The 25,724-nt window shown below is 34.7% G+C and overlaps 1 protein-coding gene across 7 annotated transcripts in view; it reads right to left on the reverse strand.

Annotated features, from left to right (window-relative positions):
- Positions 1-25,724, reverse strand: part of DLG1 (discs large MAGUK scaffold protein 1) — a 260,484-nt gene that overhangs the window by 107,970 nt on the left and 126,790 nt on the right. For all 7 annotated transcript variants that reach the window (XM_065943579.1, XM_065943584.1, XM_065943583.1 and 4 more), the window contains one exon: positions 9,555-9,608. In XM_065943579.1, the coding sequence (XP_065799651.1) occupies positions 9,555-9,608 (54 nt within the window). The remainder of the gene's footprint in view (positions 1-9,554; positions 9,609-25,724) is intronic.

Consider the following 25,724-nt stretch of genomic DNA (forward strand, 5'->3'; position numbering starts at 1 on the left):
TGTGTGTTCCTCACTCAGTTGTGTCTGACTCTCTGTGGCCACATGGACCGCAGACCACCAGTCTTCTCTGTCTGTGGAATTCTCCAGGCAAGGATACTGGAGTGGGTTGTCATTTCCTCCTCCAGTGGATATTCGTCCTGACCCAGGGATCAAACCGACATTGCAGATAGTTTCTCTACTGTCTGAGCCACCAGGAAGACCACATATGTGGCTTCAAGCTGACTGCTAGGTATTTCATATTTCACTGAAAGAGTTAATAACTCATATTTTCTGCTAGTATATTTGAATACCATTCACTGTTTAATATTTAAGTTGTTTTTAGCTTTTTAGAAAAATATAATTTGCTTCAATTACAGATGAAATGCCATAAAGAATAGATGTCCTTGGCCCCTTATTCCTAAAGATTAAAATTTTCTAAACAGCTTGCACTAATATATCCAAACAAGACAGAAAGATCCTAATACATAATATATATTAAGACTCTCCAAATAAAGATACAAAGAAGTCTAATTTAAGACTTCTCTGTCATTTAAGGTTCATTTCAGTAATACCTTTCAAACTATAGAGTAATACATTAAAATTCAAGATTTTGCCTATCAACATTCATACGACTCACTTTGTGATTGTGATTGTGGAAGCTGCTCAGCTGCATCTGGCTCTTTGCAACCCCATAGACTATATAGTCCATGGAATTCTCCAGGGCAGAATATTGGAGTGGGTAGCCTTTCCTTTCTCCGGGGGATCTTCTCAACCCAGGGATCGAACCCAGGTCTCCCATATTCTTAGGCAATTAAACTCCTCAAAAGTCTATACCATCATAAGGTAAGAATCTAAAAATAAAAATGTACTAGGAAGAAGAAAATGTTCTTCCTGATGAAAAATCAACATTACTAAATAGAAAATATTAACCCTGAAAGAATTTACTCATGAATTTTTCCTAAATAATGAACAGCCATTTAGGTCAACTTTAAAATAATATAGTTATCAGTTAAATGTACAGAAAAACTGAAGCTTTCTTTGCAACCCCATTGACTATAGTCAGCCAGGCTCCTCTGTCCATGGAATTCTCTAGGCAGGAATACTGGAGTAGCCAAAGAACTGAGATTCCACTAGCTGTTTGTTAAAGGGGATTAAAACAAACATACAAAAACAAAAATCAAAACAAAAAACAAAAGATGAACCCAAGACAAATGGTAAATACAAGATCTGACAAATAACAACAAAAACAAGAAACATAAACACACACGCAAAACTGAAACAGAATTAACAAATGATTTATCTCCAAAATATACAAATAGCTCATGTAACTCAACACCAGAAAAACAACCCAATCAAAAAGTGGCCAGAAGACCTAAACAGACCTTTCTCCAAAGAAGACATACAGATAAGACACATGAAAAGAGGCTCAACATCACTCATTATTAGAGAAATGCAAATCAAAACTACAATGAAATATATCCTCACACTGGTCAGAATAACCAGCATCAAAAATTCTATAAACAATAAATTCTACAAAGGATGTGGAGAAAAGGGAACCCTCTTGCACTGCTAGTGGGAATGTAAATTGATACAGTCTATAGAGGACAGTATGGAGATTCCTTAAATATCTAGGAATAAAACTACTGTATGACCCAACAATCCCACCACTGGGCAAATATCCTGAAAAAACATAATTGAAAAAGACACATGTACCCCAGTGTTCACTGCAGCATTATTTACAACAGCTAGGACATGGAAGCAACCCAGATATACACTGACAGATGAATGAATAAAGAAGTTGTGATACATACACACAATGGAATATTTATTGGTGTGGTTCAGTGACTAGGTCATGTCCAACTCTTTGGACCCCATGAACTGCAGCCCACCAGGCTTCCCTGTCCTTCATCATCTCCCGGAGCTTGCTCAAAATCATGTCCATTGGGTTGGTAATGCCATCCAACCATCTCATTCTCTGTCGTCTCCTTCTCCTCCTGCTTGCAATCTTTCCCAGCAACAGGGTCTTTTCCAATGAGTTGGCTCTTCGCATTAGGTGGCCAAAGTATTGGAGTTTCAGCATCAGTTCTCCCAATGATATTCATTACTGATTTCCTTTAGGATGGACTGGTTTGATCACCTTGCAATCCAAGGGGTTTGCAAGAGTCTTCTCCAACACCACAGTTCAAAAGCATTAATTCTTTGGCACTCAAACTTCTTTATGGCCCAACTCTCACATCCATACATGACTACTGGAAAAACCATTCAGTTCAGTTCAGTTCAGTCGCTCAGTCGTGTCCGAATCTTTGTGACCCCATGAACCACAGCACGCCAGGCCTCCCTGTCCATCACCTACTCCCAGAGTCCACCCAAACCCATGTCCACTGTGTCAGTGATGCCATCCAACCATCTCATCCTCTATCGTCCCTACTCCTCCAGCCCTCAATCTTTCACAGCATCAGGGTCTTTTCAAATGAGTCAGCTGTTCACACCAGGTGGCCAAAATATTAAGAGTTTCAGCTTCAACATCAGTCCTTCCAGTGAACACCCAGGACTGATCTACTTAGGATGGACTGGTTGGATCTCCCTGAGTCCAAGGGACTCTCTCAAGAGTCTTCTCCAACACCACAGTTCAAAAGCATCTATTCTTCTGCACTCAGCTTTCTTTATAGTGCAACTCTCACATCCATACATGACCACTGGAAAAACCACAGCCTTGACTAGATGAACCTAGTTCTGACTATAGGGACCTTTGTTGGCAAAGCGATGTCTCTGCTTTTTAATATGCTATCTAGAATTGCCATAACTTTTCTTCCAAGGAGCAAGCGTCTTAATTTCATGGCTGCTGTCACCATCTGCAGTGATTTTGGAGCCCAGGAAAATAATTGTCAGTGTTTCCATTGTTTCCCCATCTATTTGCCAAGAAGCGATGAAACCAGATGCCATGAACTTAGTTTTTTAAATGTTGAGTTGTAGCCAAGTTTTTCACACTCCTCTTTCACCTTCATCAAGGCTCTTCAGTCTTCTTAACTTTCTGCCTTAAAGGTGGTGTCTTCTGCATATCTGAGGTTATTGATATTTCTCCTGGCAATCTTGATTCCAGCTTGTGCTTCATCCAGCCCGGCATTTCACATGATGTACTCTGCACATAAGTTAAATAAGCAAGGTGACAATATACAGCCTTGATGTACTCCTTTTCCAATATGAAACCAGTCTGTTGTTTCATATCCAGTTCTAACTGTTGCTTCTTACCTGCGTACAGCTTTCTCAGGAAGCAGGTCAAGTGGTCTGGTATTCCCATCTCTTGTAAGAATTTTCCACAATTTGCTGTGATCCACACAGTCAAAGACTTTAGTGTAGTCAATGAAGCAAAAGTAGATATTTTTCTGGAATTCTCTTGCTTTTTCGATGATCCAACGGATGCTGGCAATTTGACCTCTGGTTCCTCTGCCTTTTCTAAATCCAGCTTCAACATCTGGACGTTCACTATTAATGTTCTGTTGAAGCCAGCAAGGAGAATTTTGAGCATTACTTTGCTAGCATGTGAGATGAGTGCAACTGTTTGGTAGCATGAGCATTCTTTGGCATTGCCTTTCTTTGGGATTGGAATGAAAATTGACTTTTTCCAGTCCTGTGGCCACTGCTGAGTTTTCCAAATTGGCTGTCACACTGAGTGCAGCACTTTGACAGCATCATCTTTTAGGATTTGAAATAGCTCAACTGGAATTTCACCACCTCCACTAGCTTTGTTCATAGTGATGCTTCCTAAGGCCCACCTGATCTCACACTCCAGGATGTTTGGCTCTAGGTGAGTGATTACACCATTGTGGTTATCTAGGTCATTAAGATCTTTTTTGTGTAGTACTTCTAGATATTCTTGCCACCTGTTCTTAATATCTTCTGCTTCCATTAGATCCATTCTATTTCTGTCCTTTATTGTGCCCATCTTTGCATGAAATGTTCCCTTGGTATCTCTGATTTTCTTGATGAGATCTCTAGTCTTTCCCATTCTATTGTTTTCCTCTATTTCTTTGCATTGTTTAGTTCAGTTCAGTCACTCAGTCATGTCCAACTCTTGCAACCCCATGGACTGCAGCATGCCAGGCCTCCCTGTCTATCACCAACTCCCGAAATTTACTCAAACTCATGTATATTGAGTCAGGGATGCCATCCAACCATCTCATCCTCTGTCATCCCTTTCTCCTCCCGCCTTCCATCTTTCCCAGCATCAAGGTCTTTTCAATTGAGTCAGTTCTTTGCATCAGGTGGCCAAAGTATTGGAGTTTCAGCTTCAGCATCAGTCCTTCCAATGAATATTCAAGACTGATTTCCTTTAGGATGGACTGGTTCGATCTCCTTGCTGTCCAAGGGACCCTCAAGAGTCTTCAACACCACCACAGTTCAAAAGCATCAATTTTTCGGCACTCAGCTTTCTTTACAGTCCAACTCTCACATCCATACACGACTACTGAAAAAACCACAGCTTTGACTAGATGGATCTTTGTTGGCACTGTTCACTTAGGAAGGCTTTTTAAAATCTTTGCTTGGTATTCTTTGGAACTCTGCATTCAGATAGGTATATCTTTCCTTTACTCCTTTGCTTTTCTCTTCTCTTCTTTTCTCATCTATTTGTAAGGCCTCCTCAACCAACCATTTTGCCTTTTTGCATTTCTTTTTCTTGGGGTGGGGGGTAATGCAAAAAGGAATATTACTCAGACACAAAAACACCACATTTGAGTCAGTTCTAATGAGGTGGATAAACCTAGAGCCTATTATACAGAGTGAAGTAAGAAAGAAAGAGAAAGACAAATACCATATATTAACACATGTATATATGAAATCTAGGAAGATGGTACTGATAAACCTATTTTCAGGGCAGCAATGGAGACACAGACATAGAAAACAGACAGGTGGACCCAGGGCAGGCAAAAGAGAGGGTGGGTGGGATGAATGGAGAGTAGCATGGAAACACATATATTATCATACGCAAAAGAGACAGCCAGTGGGAATTTGCTGTATACTGCAGGGAGCTCAAACAGGTACTCTGTGACAACTTAGAGGTGTGGCAGGTGGGAGGGAGGTTCACGAGGAAGGGGACATGTGTATACCAAGGGAGGATTTATGCTGATGTATGGCAGAAACCAACACAATACTGTAAAGCAATTATCTATCAATTAGGAAAAAAAAGAATACTGGAATGGTTAGCCATTCCCTTCTTCAGGGAATCTTCCTGACCCAGGGATAAAACCCACATCTGCAGATTCTTTACCATCTGAGCCACCAGGGAAGCCCTGTGTAAGAAAGCTACCAAGGTAAAATTAAATGAATTTTCCTAATCTTTACTCTTTATGGTTTCACGGAAAATACAAAGGAATAGTTAGGAATTATTTCAACAAATTTCTTCATTTCTGCTCATTACCAGAACCAGGAAGACCTCTAGAATTTTTGCTTAATATTTTAGTATTTAGGAAAAGAATAGGATTTCAGAGAGAGAATCAAACCCAATGCCAATGAACTTATAGTATCAATTAATACTTAACATTGGGTTTAACACATCATCCTTAATTGTACAAGAGTGAAAGCTTTCACCCAAGGATCAGGAACAAAATAAGAATGCTTGCTCTTGCAATTTCTATGAAACATTATTTAATGGAGGTTTCAGCCATGGCAATTAGGTAAGAAAAATAAATAAAAGGCATCTTTATTGAAAAGAAAGAAATGAAAATATTTGTTTATATATTACATGACCTTATGTAGAAAATCCAAAGGAATCTACAATAAGAACAAAAACAACTAATTTATGAGTTCAGTTTTAACACTGCAGGATAGATCAATACCCCCAAATCCATTATATTCCAAACACTAGCAATGAAAAATCCATACATAAAATTAAGAAGACAATTTCATTTATAATATCATTAAAAGAATAAAATACTTAAGGAATTAATTTAAAAAGTGTAAGACAAATACACTTAAAATTTAAAACACTGTTAACAAAATTGAAGATGTAAATGAATGGATAGACAATATGTTCATGGACTAAGAGACATAATACTAATAAAATGACAATAATTCCCAGATACTGTATGCAATGTCTGTTGCTGTTGTTTAGTCATTAAGTCCTACTATCTGTGACCCCATGGACTGAGCCCACCAGGCTCCTCTGTTCATGGGATTTCCCAGTAAAGAATACTAGAGTGGGTTGCCATTTCTCTCTCCAAGGGATCTTCCCAAGCCACGGATTGAACCCACATCTCTTGCATTGGCAGATGGATTCTGGGTGGATTCTTTACCTCTCATCCACTGGGGATGCCCATGCCAATGTTTACCACAGCACTATTCACAATAGCCAAAAGGTGGAAATGACCCAAGAGCCCATCAAGAGAAGGTTGAATAAACAAAATGTAGTACATACATACGGAGAAGGCAATGGCATCCCACTCCAGTACTCTTGCCTGGAAAATCCCATGGATGGAGGACCCTGGTAGGCTGCAGTCCATGGGGTCGCGAAGAGTCAGACATGACTGAGCGATTTCACTTTCACTTTTCACTTTTATGCATTGGAGAAGGAAATGGCAACCCACTCCAGTTTCTTGGCTGGAGAATCCCAGGGATGGGGTCGCACAGAGTTGGACACGACTGAAGTGACTTAGCAGTAGCAGTACATACATATAATGAAAAATAATTCGACCATAAAAGCAAATGAAGTTCTAACACATGCTACAACACAGATGAAACTTCACAATACTATGCCTAGTGAAAGACAGATACAAAAAACATTTACTGTATGATTCCTTTTTAAAAAAATTTTATTGCAGTACAGTTGATTTACAATGTTGTGTTGGTTTCAGGTGCACATGTATGATTCTATTTATATGAATAGTCCAGAAAAGACAAAGTCATAGTGACAGAAAGTAGATTAGTGATTGTAAGGGGCTGAGGTAAGGGCAAAATGGGGAGTGACTGTTAACGGGTACAGGGTTTCCTTACAAGGAGATAAAAATGTTATGAAATTTGAAAATGGCAGTGATGGTACAATGCTGTGAATAAACTAAAACCACTGAATTGTACACTTTAAAAGGGTAGATTTTGTGGTATGTAAATGTCGCAACATAAAAAAAATTTTAAGGTGAAAAAGCTGAAAAAGAATTGAGATATAAATTCAAGTTGAAACAATGAGTTAATATACTTTACGGTAACAAACATGCTAACAAAGGATCAAAAACTTTATTAACACACCATGCTAGTTACAGTATGGGGTAAAAACAATAATAATTTTTGTTGAATCATATTGCTAGAAAGTATAATTTGGCAATAATGAGCAAATCTAAAAGTTGACACACCCTTTGAGCAATCTATGTATACAAATATATTCAGATTATATAATTGCATATATACATAAAACATCTATACAAAAATTATCAGTGGGGCATTGATTTTTGTATGGGAAAAGTTTGAAAACACATATATCCTTAGTGATGTACAAAATGTTTATAAAAGGATATACATACACATGTTCTTTTAATATATATCCTATACACACACACACACACACATATTAACATTTTAACTAAGAGGAACAAGAAAACTAGGAGTAGGGGTGAAGAAAGATTTTTTCTTTACTTTTCTTCTCTTTTCATTGGATATACCTTGGTACATATTGAATTTTATATAATGTATATGCATTACCTGTTCAATTAACTACTTAATTTTAGGAAGCAATGTGACAACAGCCAGGGGGGGAAAATGTGATATATAATGCAACAGCTGCAAGTTTTATTTTTATTCATCAACTCATAGCTAGTATTTAATAACCAGAACTCAACAAAGGAATAACAAGTAAGTTTAAAAGCCATTCTAAAACATATTTTAAATTTCAGAATTAAACTAATTAGCCACAAAGAATATTACTAAACATTTTACAGTGTTCTTCAAATATGATAAAGTAGAACAACTCTGAAATAAAATCTTAAGAAAATGGAATTTATCTTATTGCCTTATGTAGAGAAAAGGGTTACTGTATCAGGCTCAAGGCTGCTTTGGCTAGAAGATTCTTAGGCATTTGAGAAATTGATTTTGGGAGCGTTCTCACCATTCCCTAACTGAAAGGGTTGTTTACTCTTGGCAAGACTTTGCAGAGACAATGAACCTTATGCTGAACACCTGTTTTCCTTCTGCGAGTTTGGAAATTTGGTATGTATAGGATAGAGGGTGTCTATGTGAACAACCACCAGTAAATAACTGTGGTGAAGCCCAAATAGTGGGCTTCCCTAGGCAGAAAAACTGAATATTTGTTGCTACATTTTCACTGCTAAGTGAAAACAGTGCTCTGTGGACACCTCTTGGGAGGAAGATAGTACAAGGAAATCTAAAGATGTATTCTTATAGACAAACAGCCTTATAATCTGACTATAGATCCTGACTTATTACATATAAATAAATCTTAGCCATAGGTATAAGGTGCTGAGCCTTGTGAGTCTTTCTAGAGAATTTCTCAACATGGGTAGTGAATAGGTTGAGAGACTTCCAACATATTCTGCTTAGCAGGAACATTATTTTTCAATAATGTGTCATAAAAACTAAGTTTGCTGTATGTTAATCCTGCTTTTAATCTGTTGACATCTCTAAAATGAATGTGTATTTATTTTCTTTGCTGATCTAGTTTTCTGTTAGTTCTTACATAGTAACCTTCCAGTTCAAAGGGTTTTAAAATAAAAATATTTAATATCTCTCCCTTAAGCAAAACATAATTTAACAAATGAACAAGGGATAAAATGTGAAGAAGAAAATATTGACAAAAGTACAAACAAAATTCTTCTTAAGTATTCAATATCAGTGTGAAAGGTGACACTGACTGAAGAGTACTTTTGGTTTGTATTAAGTATTATTATTTAAAGTTTTCAAAAATCTCCCCAAATTCGCTATACCCATATAAATATACACAGAATATAAAGCCAAATAAAATGTTTCAAAGTACAGATGAAAATCAACTACAGTTCAAAAACGAGAGAAAAAAGATTTTTATAATGTATTAAATTATGCACCATTTGATTTTTTAAAAATGCACAGGTATAACTTCTACTTAAACATCTCCAAAGATACTTTAGGTGGGGTGAAAAATGTTAAGATTCTGCTGTTCTGGCTATTTATCTTTAGGAGAAAGAAGACTTTTTAACAAAAGAAGTTTAGAATGAAGGAGCAATTAATTTAAAGTTTCAGAGTTATAACTGTGAACACAAACAAATCTGGTCACTAAAAACACACTCAATTAGACTTCAAAAATGACTCTCTGATTATATGGCATTGTGCAAATGACCACTGGTGAGACAAAGCCCGTAGTGAAAGTTATTCATTTTAATTTAAAAATGAAACTTATTTCAACATTTCTGCTTTGTAAAAGCATGGAAAAAACAAAAAACAAAAAAGGATAGTATGTTTCATTTACTTTAGCAATTACAGCTCAGTGACAGAGTATCATAAGTACAATGTATTAGAGAAAATAATGCTGTGATTTTTATATCTGTATCAAAACCTGAACAGGAAAAACAGAATTATATATGGTGATGAATGGAACTTACATAAGTTGATGTTTCCAAGCTGTCTGTGTTAACCAGTACTGGAGGAGGATTTGCCTTAAAGAAAGAATTGTAAAAGTATTAGGCTTAACAGGAAAATTGGCACATTACATATTAATGGTCACAAATATTAGAAGCATATGAAAGATTTGCTATTTCTTAAATTATAATTTTATATGAAGTTTTCATATGTTAAACAATGTATCCAGTTTCTAGCACCAGTGGAAAGAATTAGATATATAGGCAGCTATTACATTTGAGAAATGGATGATTATTTCTGCTACAACAGACACAATTTTGTTAAGATTTGTGAAGTTCACCATTCTCCTCAAAAAAATTCACAAATATTTTCTAATATAACAAAAAACTCATCCCAAATTTCTTGGCAATCACTTCTTTTCTAGTCTCAAGGATCTCCTGAAGATTCCAACATTTCATCATCCAGAAAAAAAATTCTGTCTCATACTGAACTGTGTTTAAACACTGGGGGAAAGGAGTCATACAAAGAAATCCATCATAAACTTTAATTAGAATACTGGAAACACATTCAATGTAAAAGCCCTCAATTGTTATCAACTGCAATTACTGCTTTTCATCTGTTATTCTAGACCACGGACAGAACAATTAAGGGTCAACCACTCCCCACCCCCCCAAAAACACAAGCAGAGTAACATAGATATAATTAAGTTTGGGATGAAAAAAGCTTGGTTTTCTGCTTAAGCTGGAAAGGGTTTGTTATGAAGGTGGAACAAAATTTTAAAAATAAAATGCAATTATTACCAAATGAAAACCAGACTGGAACATACTAGAAAACTGATGTGACTCCTCTTAAAATTCTTTCTTTTGTATATTTAAAAATATATAATTACCAAGTCAAAGGACACTTTCAGAGAACCAAAAAGATGACTATCCTTTAAATAAATTTTAAGAGATATGCTTGCATAAATAATTGTATTGTACGCATCTAAGCTACATGAAGCAGCAAGTTAAAAATGAGTGGGGACAAGGATTACAGTAAAGCACAGGGAACTATATTCAGTGTATTAAAATAATCTATAATGGAAAATAATCTGAAGAAGATATATATACACATAACTAGATCACTTTGCTGTACATCTGAAACAGTAAAAAATTCTGAAAAAAACAAACAAAATGAGTAGGCAATACTGTATTAAATACAAACATAATACTAGCTACTTTATATGTAGCCCTACCTTTAACGATAATAGTTCCAATGATACAATGAGAATCAAACCTAATACTACTTGTGAGATTGCTAAAAATACTATTTGTGAGAGACATTTGAGATTTTATGAACATTAGGAATTATTCATTTCCCAATGACTACTGGGATCTCAAATTGATATTTTTAAATTAAAAAATTAATGGTACAACTTCACCTTACTTTGCTTAAGCAATTACAGAGGAAGGCAAGAAAAAACAAGGCTATTTAAACTTACAAAAGAAGCTATAATCTTTAAAAATTATGGCAAGAAAACCATCTGGCTTCCTCTGCTCGTTTATTACCAAAAATACAGTGGAAAAAGTTGGCTTTCACAAAAGTCTAACTTATACCAAAATTATCACAACCCTAGCTGCTCATGATCACCAACTCATCATCACTGTATATGTTACCTTTTGATTCTAGTTATATAAAAATCTGGTATTGAAATACATATGAATTATACAAAGTGTTAAATTTCCTTCAAGATAGAATGACGACAATGAGAGATTAGGAGAAGGAGGGGTTATGGATCATAAAAGTGCATGAATTGAGGACTGATGTAGTTGGGTGATAAGTATACATGGGAATTCACTGTACTACTTCCTTTCTATTTGAACAGTTTTGAATTTTTTCATAAGCTACAGCAAAACAATTATATTGAGTCAAGTACTCAATTGTAAGAGGTTAATAATGAAGGCAGTTGTAAAATACTATGGGTTAAAGCTGTTATTAAGATATTAGCATTCACATAATAAAACTAATTTCAATTTTAAAGTTCAGTTCTGAAAAAAGAATACAGACTAGTAAAAATAATTTATAATTTCAGTTTAATGAATGTGATTAGATAATTAATATCTGTACAATCAGTTTATTTGTAGATGTATCTTGGAAATAATCTGAGTGAATGACGACACCTGAAGGGTAAGCATAGACTTGAAACTGAACAGAAACTCAAATTGAGGATTAAAAGAATTTCATTCAAAACTAATGTCAGATTAAGCAATTTGAAAAGACCTATCACAAAATGTAGTCTAAAACAAGAGCCTATGTACATGCAGCTCAAGAGGCATGATCTGATGGCCTCAAGTTCAGCCACCAAAATAATGTTAAAAATATTTAAGACTGTGTTAGCAGGAAGAGAATTAAAACATTTACCTTAAAATACATTATACTTTTACTTACTAACTTGAGGATTTCTAAATTCTTATAGAATACAGAAATGGTATCTGACAAAGTAGTAATTCATCCCTCTCAAACTTGGAGGTGGTGGGAATAAGGTAGCCCAATGGGCTTGGAGGGTACAACATACAGCTCAGAAAAACACAATACCTTAACACCAAAGCCAGAGCAAGTACTTTAGATAGAAGAGATACAGAAAAATTTGGCCGCGGAATTTGCTACTTTCAGATAGCTGAAATAAAGAGCACTAAAACAAAAAATACAGTAGCAAATTTGGCTAGTTTAAGACCTCGGTATCTATAACTAGGATGGGAGATAGCAGAACAGATAACACGGAATTACCAGCTTTACTTAGGGAGGAAACCAAGTAACAGCAACAAGACTTGAGGATAATCTATGTGAAAGTTACTTGTTGACTAGTTATTTAAACAAGGTTATTTAAATAACCTTAAATGACACATCAAAAAGCATGATTCTAGATCTCTCTCTACCTCCTTCTACCATTCAATGACTTTGAATATACAGGTAAATCACAAGTACTAATTATTGAAACTTATTTCTTCCATCTATAGAGAAACATGCCTTTAACCAAAAGGACTGTGTGACAACTCAGTAAAGTAATATTAAAAACAAAAGAAAAAACTGTGTTGTAAACCACAGAAACCTGTTGCTAATCCATTATACTTACTAATAGTATATACCATTGTGTATGTCTCAACTTAGACAATAATGAAATCCTATGATTCACTTAGAAATGTGGGTTGGGTGATAGGAAAGGGGCAGGATATACCAGAAACAGAAACTAACCAAACCCTAAAGAATATGACCCAAGAACTAATAATAAGACTTAAGAAACATAAGTTTGATCATCCAACTTTTAGAATGTTATTTCATTAATAAAGGGCCTTATAAGTCTGCTGCTAACATACTGCAGCATCCTAATCCAATTTCAGATAACAATATTACATCTTAAAAATCTTGTGTTAAAAATAATTCTAAGATTCAGTTATTTAAAAACAGGCCAAAATTAGTTTAGAAAATGCTTTTATGCTGTATACTGTATTTCTCCTCCTTAGCATTTATCGAAGTTTCATTATATTATTGGTTTAATGTCGGTCTCTTTCTCCCCTACTAAATTATAAACAAGTATTTCTCCAATAAAGAACTCATAAACCCCAGAGAGTAGTACATCTTGGATTCTAATTTGGCACACACAGCATTGAAAGTTAAATGCTAACATGTTAGTGACTACTATAAGTTAAACTGACTATAAAAACAAATATGATGAATTCTGGAATGATGACAGAATAAAAAGTCCCACAAATTTGCTTTTCCACCTAGATGACGACTGTACTGGCAAAATGCAATTGCCAGTGTGACGTAAGTATTTTGGACTTCTGTAGTCTATTGAGGGCTTGCAACTTCAAGAAGTTACCAGATGTCAAACTGTGGTTAATCCAGTCAATTTCAATTCTCAGCAGTGTTGAAGCTACCCAACTCCCATCCTTCATAATTTGTTCCTAGAGCAGCTGGCACAAAGCCTGCACAAGCCAGGGCAAAGTAGGGAGGGAGTGGGCAGCCAAAAGGAACCCTGTTCTTCAAATATAGGGAATCTGTGTTCTGATTGCTACCTCTGATCACGGAAGTTTCAAAGAGGCAGTGGCCGTTATTGCTGAGCCTCTCCCAAGTAATGTAAGTCCCTCCCCCTCTGGCTGAAGTGACTCCTAGGAGAGTTAAAGGACAAGTGTCTCCTCCCATAATTTCATTTGTCTCTTTTTCCCCTTTCAAGAATCAGACATTGAAGATTAAAATATTCAAAAACAACCACATATATGAGGGAAAGCACAAAGTCACTGTGCATGCCTGGGGAAGGTGCAGGCATAGAAAGAATCAGAGAAAATTTTAAGGTTATCTCATAGGCTGATTTTTAGCACAAAGATAGCCTACAGCAATCAAAAAACCAAAAACAAACCAGCAAACTTTAGAAAAGGGGAGAATCTGATTTCCAGAAAAATCATAAGATTCAAATGTCCAATTTCAAACAAAAAATCAAAAGGCATGTGAAGAAATAGGAACATATGTTCCATTCAAAGGAGAGAGTGAAGAAAAAAGAAACCATCTCTCAAAAAGAGCTGGTGGCATATCTATTAGACAAATGATTTAAAGTAACCACTGTAAAGATATCCAAAGAACTAAAAGACAAGGTGCACAAAGTTAAGAAAATAATGTATGAACAAAATGGAGAAAGCAATAAAAGACAGAAAACCTAAGGAGAAACCAAAAGGAAATTCTGAAGCTGAAAAGAAAAGTAACTGAAATGAAAAATTCACTAAAGCAAATGTGAACAGACAGAAGAATTAGGAAACCTGAAGATAGGATGATATAAATTATTAAGTCTGAGAATAGAAAGACTGAAGAAAAGTAACCAGAGTCTAAAGAGATTTGTGGGCCATCATTAAGCAGACCAACAAACATATTGCGGGAGTCCAAGAAGAGAGTGATCAAGGGGGAAGAGAGAATATCTGAAGAAATAATGGGTAAAACATTCCCAAATTTGATGAAAGACATGAATATAAACAATCTAAGAAGCTCAAAAAACTCAAGGTAGGATGAACTCGGAGAGATTCACACTCAGACACATTAAAATCAAACTGCTGAAAGACAAAGAGAAAATTGTGAAAGCAGTACAACAAAGTGACTCAATATACAAGAGCTCCTTTGAAGTCAGGAAAGAGTGGGTGGGTATATTCAAAGCGCTAAAAGAAAAACACTGTCAACCAAGAACCCAGTAACTGGCAAAACAATCTTTCAAATATGAGGGAGAAATTACGACATTCTCAAATAAACAAAGTTGAAGGAGATCATTACTTATAGACTGGCCCTGAAAAAAATGCTAAAGTGAATCCTACACATAGAAATGAAAGGACACAAGACAGTAACTCTAGATGTCTGAGGAAATAAAGACCTTGGTAATAAGGACAAATACAAAAAAAACTCTTCATTATCTTAATAGTGTTTTGTAACATCACTTTTTGTTATCTACATGATTTAAGAGACTAATATTTTTTAAAGAAGTGGGCATGTTAGTCACTCAGTCACGTCTGACTCTTTGTGACCCCATGGACTATAGCCCACAGGGTTCCTTTACCCATGGGGTTTTCCAGACAAGAATACTGGAGTGGGTTGCTATGCCTGATCCTGGGTCAGGAAGATCCCCTGGAGAAGGGCATGGCAACCCACTCCAGTATTCTTGCCTGGAATTTTATATTTTAAAAGTTAGTTTAAAAGTGAATTATTCATACAGAAGTGATGTCAACATCAGTAAATAACTAAAATCAATTACTAGCCCAGAAATTAATATTATGGTAACTTTGCTTTGTAATTTCACATTTATTTTCTACATAATTTAAAACATGAATGCATTTAAAAATTGTTAGTTTACATTTTTGTACATATAATGTATAAAGTTGTAATTCTGTGACATAAACAACTGAAAGGGGTGGGGATGTAACTGTTAAGAGGAGCAGAGTTTTCATATATCACTAAAGTTAAACTGATATAAATTCTAATTTGAGTGTTGTAATTTCAGGATGTTAAATGTAATCCCCATGGTAACCACAGAGAAATTAGCTACAGAATATACATAAAAAGAAAAATGAAAGGAATTTAAACATTTCACTACATATATAAAAAATCAACCAAACAAAAAATAAGACAGTAATGCAGGAAATAAATCTGTAATAAATGTAGAAAATAAATAACAAAATGACAGAAACCTTTCCTTATCAATAATTACTTTAAATGCAAATTGCTTAAACCCTCCAATCAAAAAAAAGTCGAATGGATATAAAAACACACGACCCAACTATGTTTTCTGCAAGAGACTTCACTGAGATCCAAAGATGCAAACAGGCTGAAAGTGAAAGGCCAGAAAAAGATATTCCATGCATCTAGCTACTAAAAGATAGGAGTGACTATATTAATATTAGATAAAATAGAAGTTAAATTTTTAAAAGTTACAAGGGACAAAGGATGACATTATGTATTAGTAGAAGGTTTAATACAGTAAGAAAATAAAACAATTAACATTCATGTACCTAATGCTATACCATCAAAATCTATGAAATAGAAAGTGACAGAATTAAAGAGAGTAAACAAATAATAGTTGAAAATTTCAATGCCCTGTTCAAAATAATGTGTAAAACAGCCAGACAAAAGATAAGTACAGAAAAAAATGACTTAAATGCCACAATAAACCATTCTGATCTAACAGACATATTTGGAACACTCTGACCAACAACAGGATACATTCTTTTCAAGTGCACTTGGATCATTTCCAGAATATACCATATGTTAGGCCACAATTACGTCTCAATAGATTTAGTAAGAAAGTTGTCATATAAAGTTCAGTCGCTCAGTCATGTCTGACTCTTTGCAACCCATGAATCTCAACACGCCAGGTCTCCCTGTCCATCACCAACTCCTGGAGTTTACTCAAACTCATGTCCATCGAGTCGGTGATGCCATCCAGCCATCTCATCCTCTGTCATCCCCTTCTCCTCCTGCCCCCAATCCCTCCCAATATCAGGGTCTTTTCCAATGAGTCAACTCTTCACATGAGGTGGCCAAAGTACTAGAGTTTTAGCTTCAGCATCAGTTCTTTCAATGAACACCCAGGACTGATCTCCTTTAGGGTGGACTGGTTGGATCTCCTTTCAGTCCAAGGGACTCTCAAGAGTCTTCTCCAACATAACATGTTTTATGTCAAAAATGGATGAAGACAGTAAGCAATAATAGACGCAAACTGGAAAATTCACCAAGTTGTGGAAATTAAATGACATATTAACCAATGAATCAAATAAACAATAGAGAAAATGAGGCCAATAGTTGTTTTTTTAAAAGATCAACAAATTGACAAACTTTTAGTTAGACGGACTAAGGGAAAAGGAGAGAAGAATAAATTACTAAAATCAGAAATGAAAGTGGGAACATTATTGTTAATTCAACAGAAACAAAAAGGATTATAGGAGTTATTATGACCAAGTGTAAGCCAACAAACTGGATAACTTACACAAAATGGAAAAACTCCTACCAGTGCCGAATCATGAAGAAAAAATTTTAATACTTTATAATTAATAAGGAAATTGAAGCAGTAATCAAAAATCTCCTGACAAAAGCCCTTGAAATCTGATTGTTTTCCTGGTGAAATCTACCCAACATCTAAAGAACTACCATCAATTTTTCTCAAATCCTTTTTGAAAAAATTTTTCCAAAGCCCCAAAACTGAAGAGGAAGGTATACTCCCCAACTTATACTTTGAGGCCAGCATTATCACTATAAGAAAACTGCACACCAATATCCCTTATGTATACTGATCCAAAAATCTCAACAAAAATTGAATTCAGCATTATACTAAGAGTTTTATATACCATGACCAAGTAGGATTTATTCCTGGTTTGCAAGGATGATTCAACACAGGAAAACTGATCAATGTAGCATAACACATCTAGAGAATGAAGAAGAAGGAAAAAAAAAAACCCAACATGATCATCTCAATCTATGCACGAAGTATGTTGACAGTATTAAATATTTTAACTAAGAATATAAGGAAACCACCACCACATAATAAAGGTCATATATGAAAAACCTATGGCAAACATCATACTTCCATGGTGAAAGACTGAAAACTTTCCCTCTAATATCAAAAACAAGTCAAGCCAGACCACTTTCACCACTTCTATCTAACAAAGTATTGAAAATCAGTCAATTAAACAAATAATAAGAAGAAAAATTATCCAGCAGCTTCAGCTGCAAGCAACAAATTCTGGTAAATTCTCTTTTCAATTTTTATTCTATTATAAATATTTTCTATTTCCTTGCTATGGCTTCTTAGACATACTCATCATTTAAAAGTAGACATTAAATTTCTAAATACATGAGATTTTAAAGTGTCTTTGATATTAATTTCCCATTCTGATATTATTTTCTCATTTAAATGTTTTCTTCTCTGTAATCACCCTCTGTTTTTTTCAATCTTCTAACTTTATTGAAGTTTTCAATGCTAAGTCAAAAATCTCTCTTGGTAAATGTTACATTGTATTTGAAAATATGTGAGTTATTTTCAAGTTTCTTTTGATACCGATCTCTAACATAATTCTACAAGGATAAGAGAACAAACTCTGCATGATTTCAGTATCTTTAGACCACCCATTTTTTGCACCCCACCTGTTCCTATGTCCCTGGATATGTTCCAGTGTCTCCTCATTTACAATCTAGGAGAATTTGAACAGAATTTGTATCCTACTGTTGTGTGAAAACTGTATTAAATCTTGATTATGATGAACTGGTGCATAGTGCTTTTCAGGACTACTATATCCTTCTACTTCTCTGTATATTCATTCTATTAATTTTTGAGAGTTTAATACTGAAACTCCCAACTAAAAATTTTAATTTATCTACTTAAAAAATAATCATAATATGTAGTGGAACTACATATAACCATGTTCTGTATTTTCCAAGTCTCTTGTAAATGTTATCATACTTTCAAAATTTTTAAAAAAGGCCAAAACAAGCGGTACGCTGACCCTCCTTTCTGTTTCCCTGTAAAGCATGAAATAAATTTCCCAAATGAAAAAAAGAAAATTATCTGTCTGCAAATAATATGATCATATACGTAGAAAACTCTGAAGAAACCACACAAAAGTCTGTTAGAACTAATAAACTTAGCAAAGTGGCAGCCTATGGTCTAAACACAAAAATCAGTTGCATTCCTATATACAAACAAGCTGGAAAGAAAACAAAAACAATTCAATTTACAACAGCATCAAAAAGAATAAAACAGTTAGAAATGAACTTGCCAACAAGTGAAATACCTGGGCAATGAAAACTGTAACACTGCTGAAAGAAATTAAAGACAACAGGAATAAATGGAAACACATTCCTTGTTCATGACATCTTAATACTGTTAAAATGTCAATACTACCCAAAGCAATTTATAGATTTAATACAATTCCTATCAAAATAACAATGATGTCTTTTTGCGGAAATAGGAAAACCCATCCTAAAATTCATATGAAATCTCAAGGGACCTGAATAAACAAAATAATCCTAAAACTGACAAAGCTAGAGAACTTAAACTTCATTTCAAAACTTACTATAAAATTACAGTATTCAGAAGTTTGGTATTGGCATAAAGGCAGCCATATGCCACTGGAATTGAATATACAGTGCAGAAATAATCCCACATATATTTAGTCAAATTATTTTCAATTATAAGGGTGCAAAGACCATTCGAAGGGAACAAGACAGTCTTTTCAATACATAGTGCTGAAAAACTGGATAACCAAATGCAAAATAATGAAGCCTAACATCATATACAAAAATTAATTTTAAATGAATCCATGACTTAAATAAAAGACCTAAAACTATAAAACCCTAAGAAGAAAACACAAGATAAAAACTTCATGACACTGCATTTGGCAGTGATTCACTGAATATAACACCAAAGGTGCAGGCAACAAAAGAAAATATAGACAATTTGGACTTGTTAAAAATTAAAAATTTTGTGCATCAAATGACACTATCCACAGAGTAAAAAGACAACCCATAGAATGGAAGTCAATATTTGCAAATCATGTATCTAATAAAGAACTAATATCCAGAATATACAGAGAATTCCTAAAACTCAAAAGAAACCAACAACACAATTCAAAATGGGTAAAGGATATTTCTCCAAAGAAGATACAAAGGGCCAATAAACACATGAAAAGATGTTCAACATCACTAATCACTGGGAAGCTGAAAATCAGAACTACAATGAGATGCCACGTTATACCCATCAGTTTGGCTAACAACATGAAAACAGAACAAATATAAGGAGTGCTGCTCTAGATGTGGGAAAATTGGAACCACTGTACTACTTCATTGGTGGGAATATAAAGTGCTACACCACTGTGGAAAATAGTATGATAGTTCCCCTAAAAATTTAGTTACAAAATAATCCAGTTATCACACTTTCAGGTATACACTCTAAAGAACTGAAGGCAGGGTCTTGAAGAGGTATCTGTACACCCATGTTCATAGCAGTATTATTCACAATAGCTAAAATGTGGAAGCAACTTGAGTTGTTCACTGACGAATGGATAAGAAAATCTGATATACACATAAAATGGGATATTATTTAGCTTTCAAAAGAAGGTATATTCTGATGCTACATATGTATACAGCATGGATTATACCTTAAGGACAGTATGCTAAGTGAAATCAGCTAGTCACAAACAGACATATACTGTTATGATTTCACTTATCTAAGGTACTTGAGTCAAAATCACAGAGAAATAATGTAGAATAGTAGTTGCCAAGGCCTCAGCCAGGAAGTGAGAGGGGAGAGGAAGGAATGGGGAATTCAGTGTTTAATGGGTACAGAGTTTCAATTCTGCAAAATGAATAAAGTTCTGCAGATGGATGATGGTGATATATAGACGCCAATATGAATGTACTTAATACCAATGAACTGTAAACTTAAAAATAGTTAAGGTGGTGTAATATACATTATGTGTCTATTACAATTAAAAAAGGAAAAAATATGACCTCAACCTAATTATTAAAATGTATCAAACAAACACAAATTGCAGGTATTCTACAAAACAACTAGCCTGTTCTCTCATAAAAGGCCACACATATGAAAGACTGTGGCGCTACTTTAGTTTAAAAGTAGATTCATGAACACTAACTGTGGTCTTGGATGGACAAAGGACCTTACTAGGCTACTGGCAAAATAGAATTATGGTCTGTAGTATTATGTTGCTTCCCTTGTGGCTCAGATGGTAAAGAATACACCTGTAACACAAGAGATCTGGGTTCAATCCCTGGGTTGGGAAGATCCCCTGGTGAAGGGAACTGCTACTCACTCCAGTATTCTGGTCTGGAGAATTCCATGGACAGATGAGCCTGGCAGGATAGCCAACTTTCTGCTTTAGATCACTATATTATAGCAATATTTTTCTTTCTCAGGAAGATATTTAGTATCGTAAAGTATTAATATTTAGGGTAAGGGAACATGAGCAAAACTTCCTTTTAACTGGTATACGAAAGAATCATTCTCAATTATATAAGAAGAGAAATGATGAAGCAGATATGGTAGGCAAAAATTTTAACAATTGGGGGAGACATGGGTATATGAAATTTTTGTACAATTCTTGCAACTCTTTGTAAGTGTGAAATAATTTGAAAATAACACAAAAACAAACAAACAAAAAAATCCAAGACACAAACAGAATAGGGGCACTGCAATCAAGTGATAGTGTGTGGTTAAAAAAGGTCCATCAAGGCAATCCAAATATATTATTGTATTTAAGATTACTAGTAAAGTGAAAACCTAACAAGCCATGCTTTAGATTATACAAATGATCGCATCATTTAAGGGTCAACACTCATATGTTCTGTGAAACTTGCACTGTCCAAAAGCAATAGGATACTCTATACTGGATATACTTCTAACCTTAGTTCCTCTCATGTCATGTGGGAGTTATCTGCTATCTCTGGCATGAACAGATAGTAGGCTCTCAGAGGAAAAGAACAATGTTATATTTATTTTTGTATCTACATAACTGAAACAGTAACAAATAATTAAACTAGAAACAATGCTTCCAAAGCATCTATTTGAGTATGAACATAGACTTTTCATACAAACACATAAAATTAGCTATAAAGCATTTCAATAATACTTTCATTACATATCTCCTCAGAACTGGTTAAAAAAAAAAAAAGGTCTAAAGAATCTAGTTTTAAAGAAGAGCATTTACTTTGGGTGTATATTTAATAGGCTAGTATCTTAGAGATTATATTGTCAGTAGGAAGAGCTAGCATCTGTTATACAATTGTTATGTGCTCAGTTTCTATGTGGATGGAGAAACCGAGGCTATGAGAAACCAAATAATGTTCCCACCATCACACAACCAGGAAAGGGCAAGGCCAGGAATTGGTAGAGTTAGGTTCACTATAAAGTCCAGGTTCTTTCTGCAACTTCAAAAGTCATACAAAATCAATACACAGAAACCACTTGTGTTCCTATATGTTAACAATGAAAAATAAGAAAAAGAAATTAAGGAATCAATCCCATTCACCAGTGCAACAAAAATAATTAAATATCTAGGAATAAATCTACCTAAGGAGACAAAGGAACTGTATACAGAAAATTATACGACACCAATGAAAGAAATCAAATATGACATAAACAGATGGAGAGATATTACACATTCCTGGGTAGGAAGAATAAATATTGTGAAAATGACTACGCTACCAAATGCAATCTACAGATTTAACGTGATCCTTACCAAAATACCAATAGCATTTTTCACAGAACTAGAACAAAAAGTTTCACAATTCATACGGAAACAAAAGACCCCGAATAGCCAAAGCAGTCTTGAGAAAGAAGAATGGAGCTGGAGGAATCAACTTTCCTGACTTCAGATTATACTACAAAGCTACAGTCATCAAGACAGTATGGTATGGGCACAGAAACAGAAATATAGACCAATGGAACAAGATAGAAAGCCCAGAAATAAACCCATGCACCTATGGATATCTTATTTCTGACAAAAGAGGCAAGAATATACAATGGGGCAAAAAAAGCCTCTTCAATAAGTGGTGTTGGGAAAACCAGACAGCTACATGTAAAAGAATGAAATTAGAACACTCCCTAACACCACACACAAAGATAAACTCAAAATGGATTAAAGACCAGGAACTATAAAACTCTTACAGGAAAACATAGGCAGAACACTCAATGACATAAACTAAAGCAAGATCCTCTATGACACACCTTCTAGAGTAATGAAATAAAAATGAAAGTAAATAAGTGGGACTTGATTAAACTCAAAAGCTTTTGCAGAGCAAAGGAAACTATAAGCTAGGAGAAAAGACAACCCTTGGAATGGGAGAAAATAATAGCAAATGAAACAACTGACAAAGGATTAATTTCCAAAATACACAAGCAGTTCATACAACTCAATACCAGAAAAACAAACAACCCAATCAAAAAGTGGGAAAAAGACCTAAATAGGCATTTTTCCAAAGAAGACATACAGAGAGCTAACAAACACATAAAAGATGCTCAGTACTGCTCATTATTAGAGAAATGCAAATCAAAACTACAATGAGATAACACCTTACACTGGTCAGAATAGCCATCATCAAGAAGTCTACAAACAATAAGTGTTGGAGAGGGTGAGGAGAAAAGGGAACCCTCTTGCACTGGTGGTGGGAATGTAAATTGATACAGCCATTGTGGAAGATGGTATGGAGATTCCTTAAAAACCTAGGAATAATATGACCTAGCAATCCCACTCCTAGGCATATACCCTGAGGAAACCAAAATTGAAAAAGACACATATACCCCAATGTTCACTGCAGCACTATTTACAACAGCTAGAACATGGAAGCAACCTAGATGTCCACTGACAGATGAATGGATAAAGAAACTGTGGTACATATACACAATGGAATATTACTCAGCCATAAAAAGCATTTGAGTCAGTTCTAATGAGGTGGATGAACCTAGAGCCTATGATACAGAATGAAGTAAGTCAGAAAGAGAAAGATAAATATTGTATACTAACACATATATACAGAATCTAGAAAGATGGTATTGAAGAATTTATTAGCAGGGCAACAATGGAGAAACAGACATAGAAAACAGACTTATGGACACGGGCAGAGGGGAGAAGAGCGCAAGACGTATGGAAAGAGTAACATGGAAACTTACATTACCGTATGTAAAACAGATAGCCAATGGGAATTTGCTGTATGTCTCAGGAATCTCAAACAGGGGCTCTCTATCAATCTAGAGGGGTGGGATGGGGAGATGGAAGGGAAGTTCAAGAGGGAGGGGATGTATGTATATCAATGGCTGATTCATGTTGAAGCTTGACAGAAAACAACAAAATCCTGTAAAGCAATTATCCTTCAATAAATAAATAAAAGTCATTCAATCTATCTCTGTACCACTCTAACAAATAAGCATGATAATTTTCATATTTTCATAAAATTTAAATGACATGATCAATATAAAAGTACTTTGAAAGTTTAAAGTTCTAGAAATAATATAAGACAATATTTTAAATTTTTATCTTTATCTTTCTAGCTATCTATCTGTCCTCAAACTCACTTTGAAATAGAGAGGTGTTAGCCCCCATTTTTAATAGATGAAGGGAGTATAAAACTCAGAGAAGTTAAATAATTTGAGTCACAAAGCAGGAATAGACTCTAAATCTTAAATCTTCTGTTTCTATTCCTATCATCTCCCGATGCATCCATCCAAAGTATAAAGCAGTAGATCTTTAGAAGAAAAACTGTATTTATTTAAAATGCTAAAATCAGGTTATATGTAAGATATGGATTTGGGGACAAATATTTTAATCACTGTCATTAATTTTATAATGTATATGCTATACTCAATTACTCAGGTATACACTCACTTATTCTGCAAAATGAGGCACACCCACAGCCTTCTCATGTAAAACAAAACAAATTATTCTACTATTCTACTTAGACTTTTGTAAGTATATTTAAAACCTAAAATGAGGTTAGATAATATAAATAAGCCTCTCCTGTTAAGTTTTTAAACTTGCTCCCTGGTTTACTGTCTCAAGCAAATATGAAGTAACACTAGTGATACAAATAGCCAAGATCAAGTGCCAGCTACACATGCATATTATTCTTTCAATAACTGTAAAACATCTCAAGTGAGTACTACTATCATCATCAGTGCTACAAGTGAGTAACGAGATCAAGGTTAAGTAAACTGCTCAATCAACACAGCTAGTAAGTGTTAGGAAAATGAAAAAGTATTAGTTGCTCGGTCATGTCTGACTCTTTGTGACCCCACGGACTATAGCCCGTCAGGCTCCTCTGTCCATGAAATTGTCCAGGCAAGAATACTGGAGAGCGCAGGAAGTGGCAGAACTAGAATTCTAAACCAGATCAATCTAAGTTCTTTATTTATAATTACAAGGTTATGCAATCTCTAAACAATTTTCAAGTGTAGTGTGATACTAAGCTAGGGATGCTTGGAATAAATAAATCAGAGAACTTCTGAACAGGAGAAGACTGGTTCCTAATAGAATATAAGAGCAGAAATTACTACAAAATTTCAAAGGGTTCCAGAAAACTATTTTGACATCAAAAGACAAACTGAGGTGACAGGACTAGAATAAACTTTCAAGTCTCCTACTTTAAAAAATATTGTGCTATTAAATCCTAGTTACTTGGAAGAACGTTACATTATTACAATAACCCTTTGACTGTCTATGTAGAATTATATTTTATAATTTATAAATTCAATTTCTCTTTGCATTGTACAGAAAATATTCATCTGGACTTACTTATTCAATTCTGGGTAGTTTTATAATTTGACTTTTTGTGATTTTCTTAAGTTTTAGTGTAATACCTGTATTTCCCCTAGAATCTTATTTTGTATAATGTTCTTACTGATTTTCACTTTTTAGGAAAGGAGAAGGGCACTGAGATGAGAACAATGAAAGGTGATAACTCATTTTTTCCCCCTAACAGGACTTATTTTGACACTGTTTACACAGCAAAAACACCATTTTTACTAGATTTTATGCTACAGGTCAGTAATAGTAAAATTATGTAAAAATCCATTTGTTTACACATTAAAATGAGATAATGACCTTTGATGTGAAAGATCTCAATTATCCTACTTACTAATAACACCGTGATTTTACCTTTGGATAACTCTGTTGGTAGAA

The sequence above is a fragment of the Muntiacus reevesi genome, chromosome 8 (genome assembly GCF_963930625.1).
Source record: "Muntiacus reevesi chromosome 8, mMunRee1.1, whole genome shotgun sequence".
Taxonomy (NCBI): domain Eukaryota; kingdom Metazoa; phylum Chordata; class Mammalia; order Artiodactyla; family Cervidae; genus Muntiacus; species Muntiacus reevesi.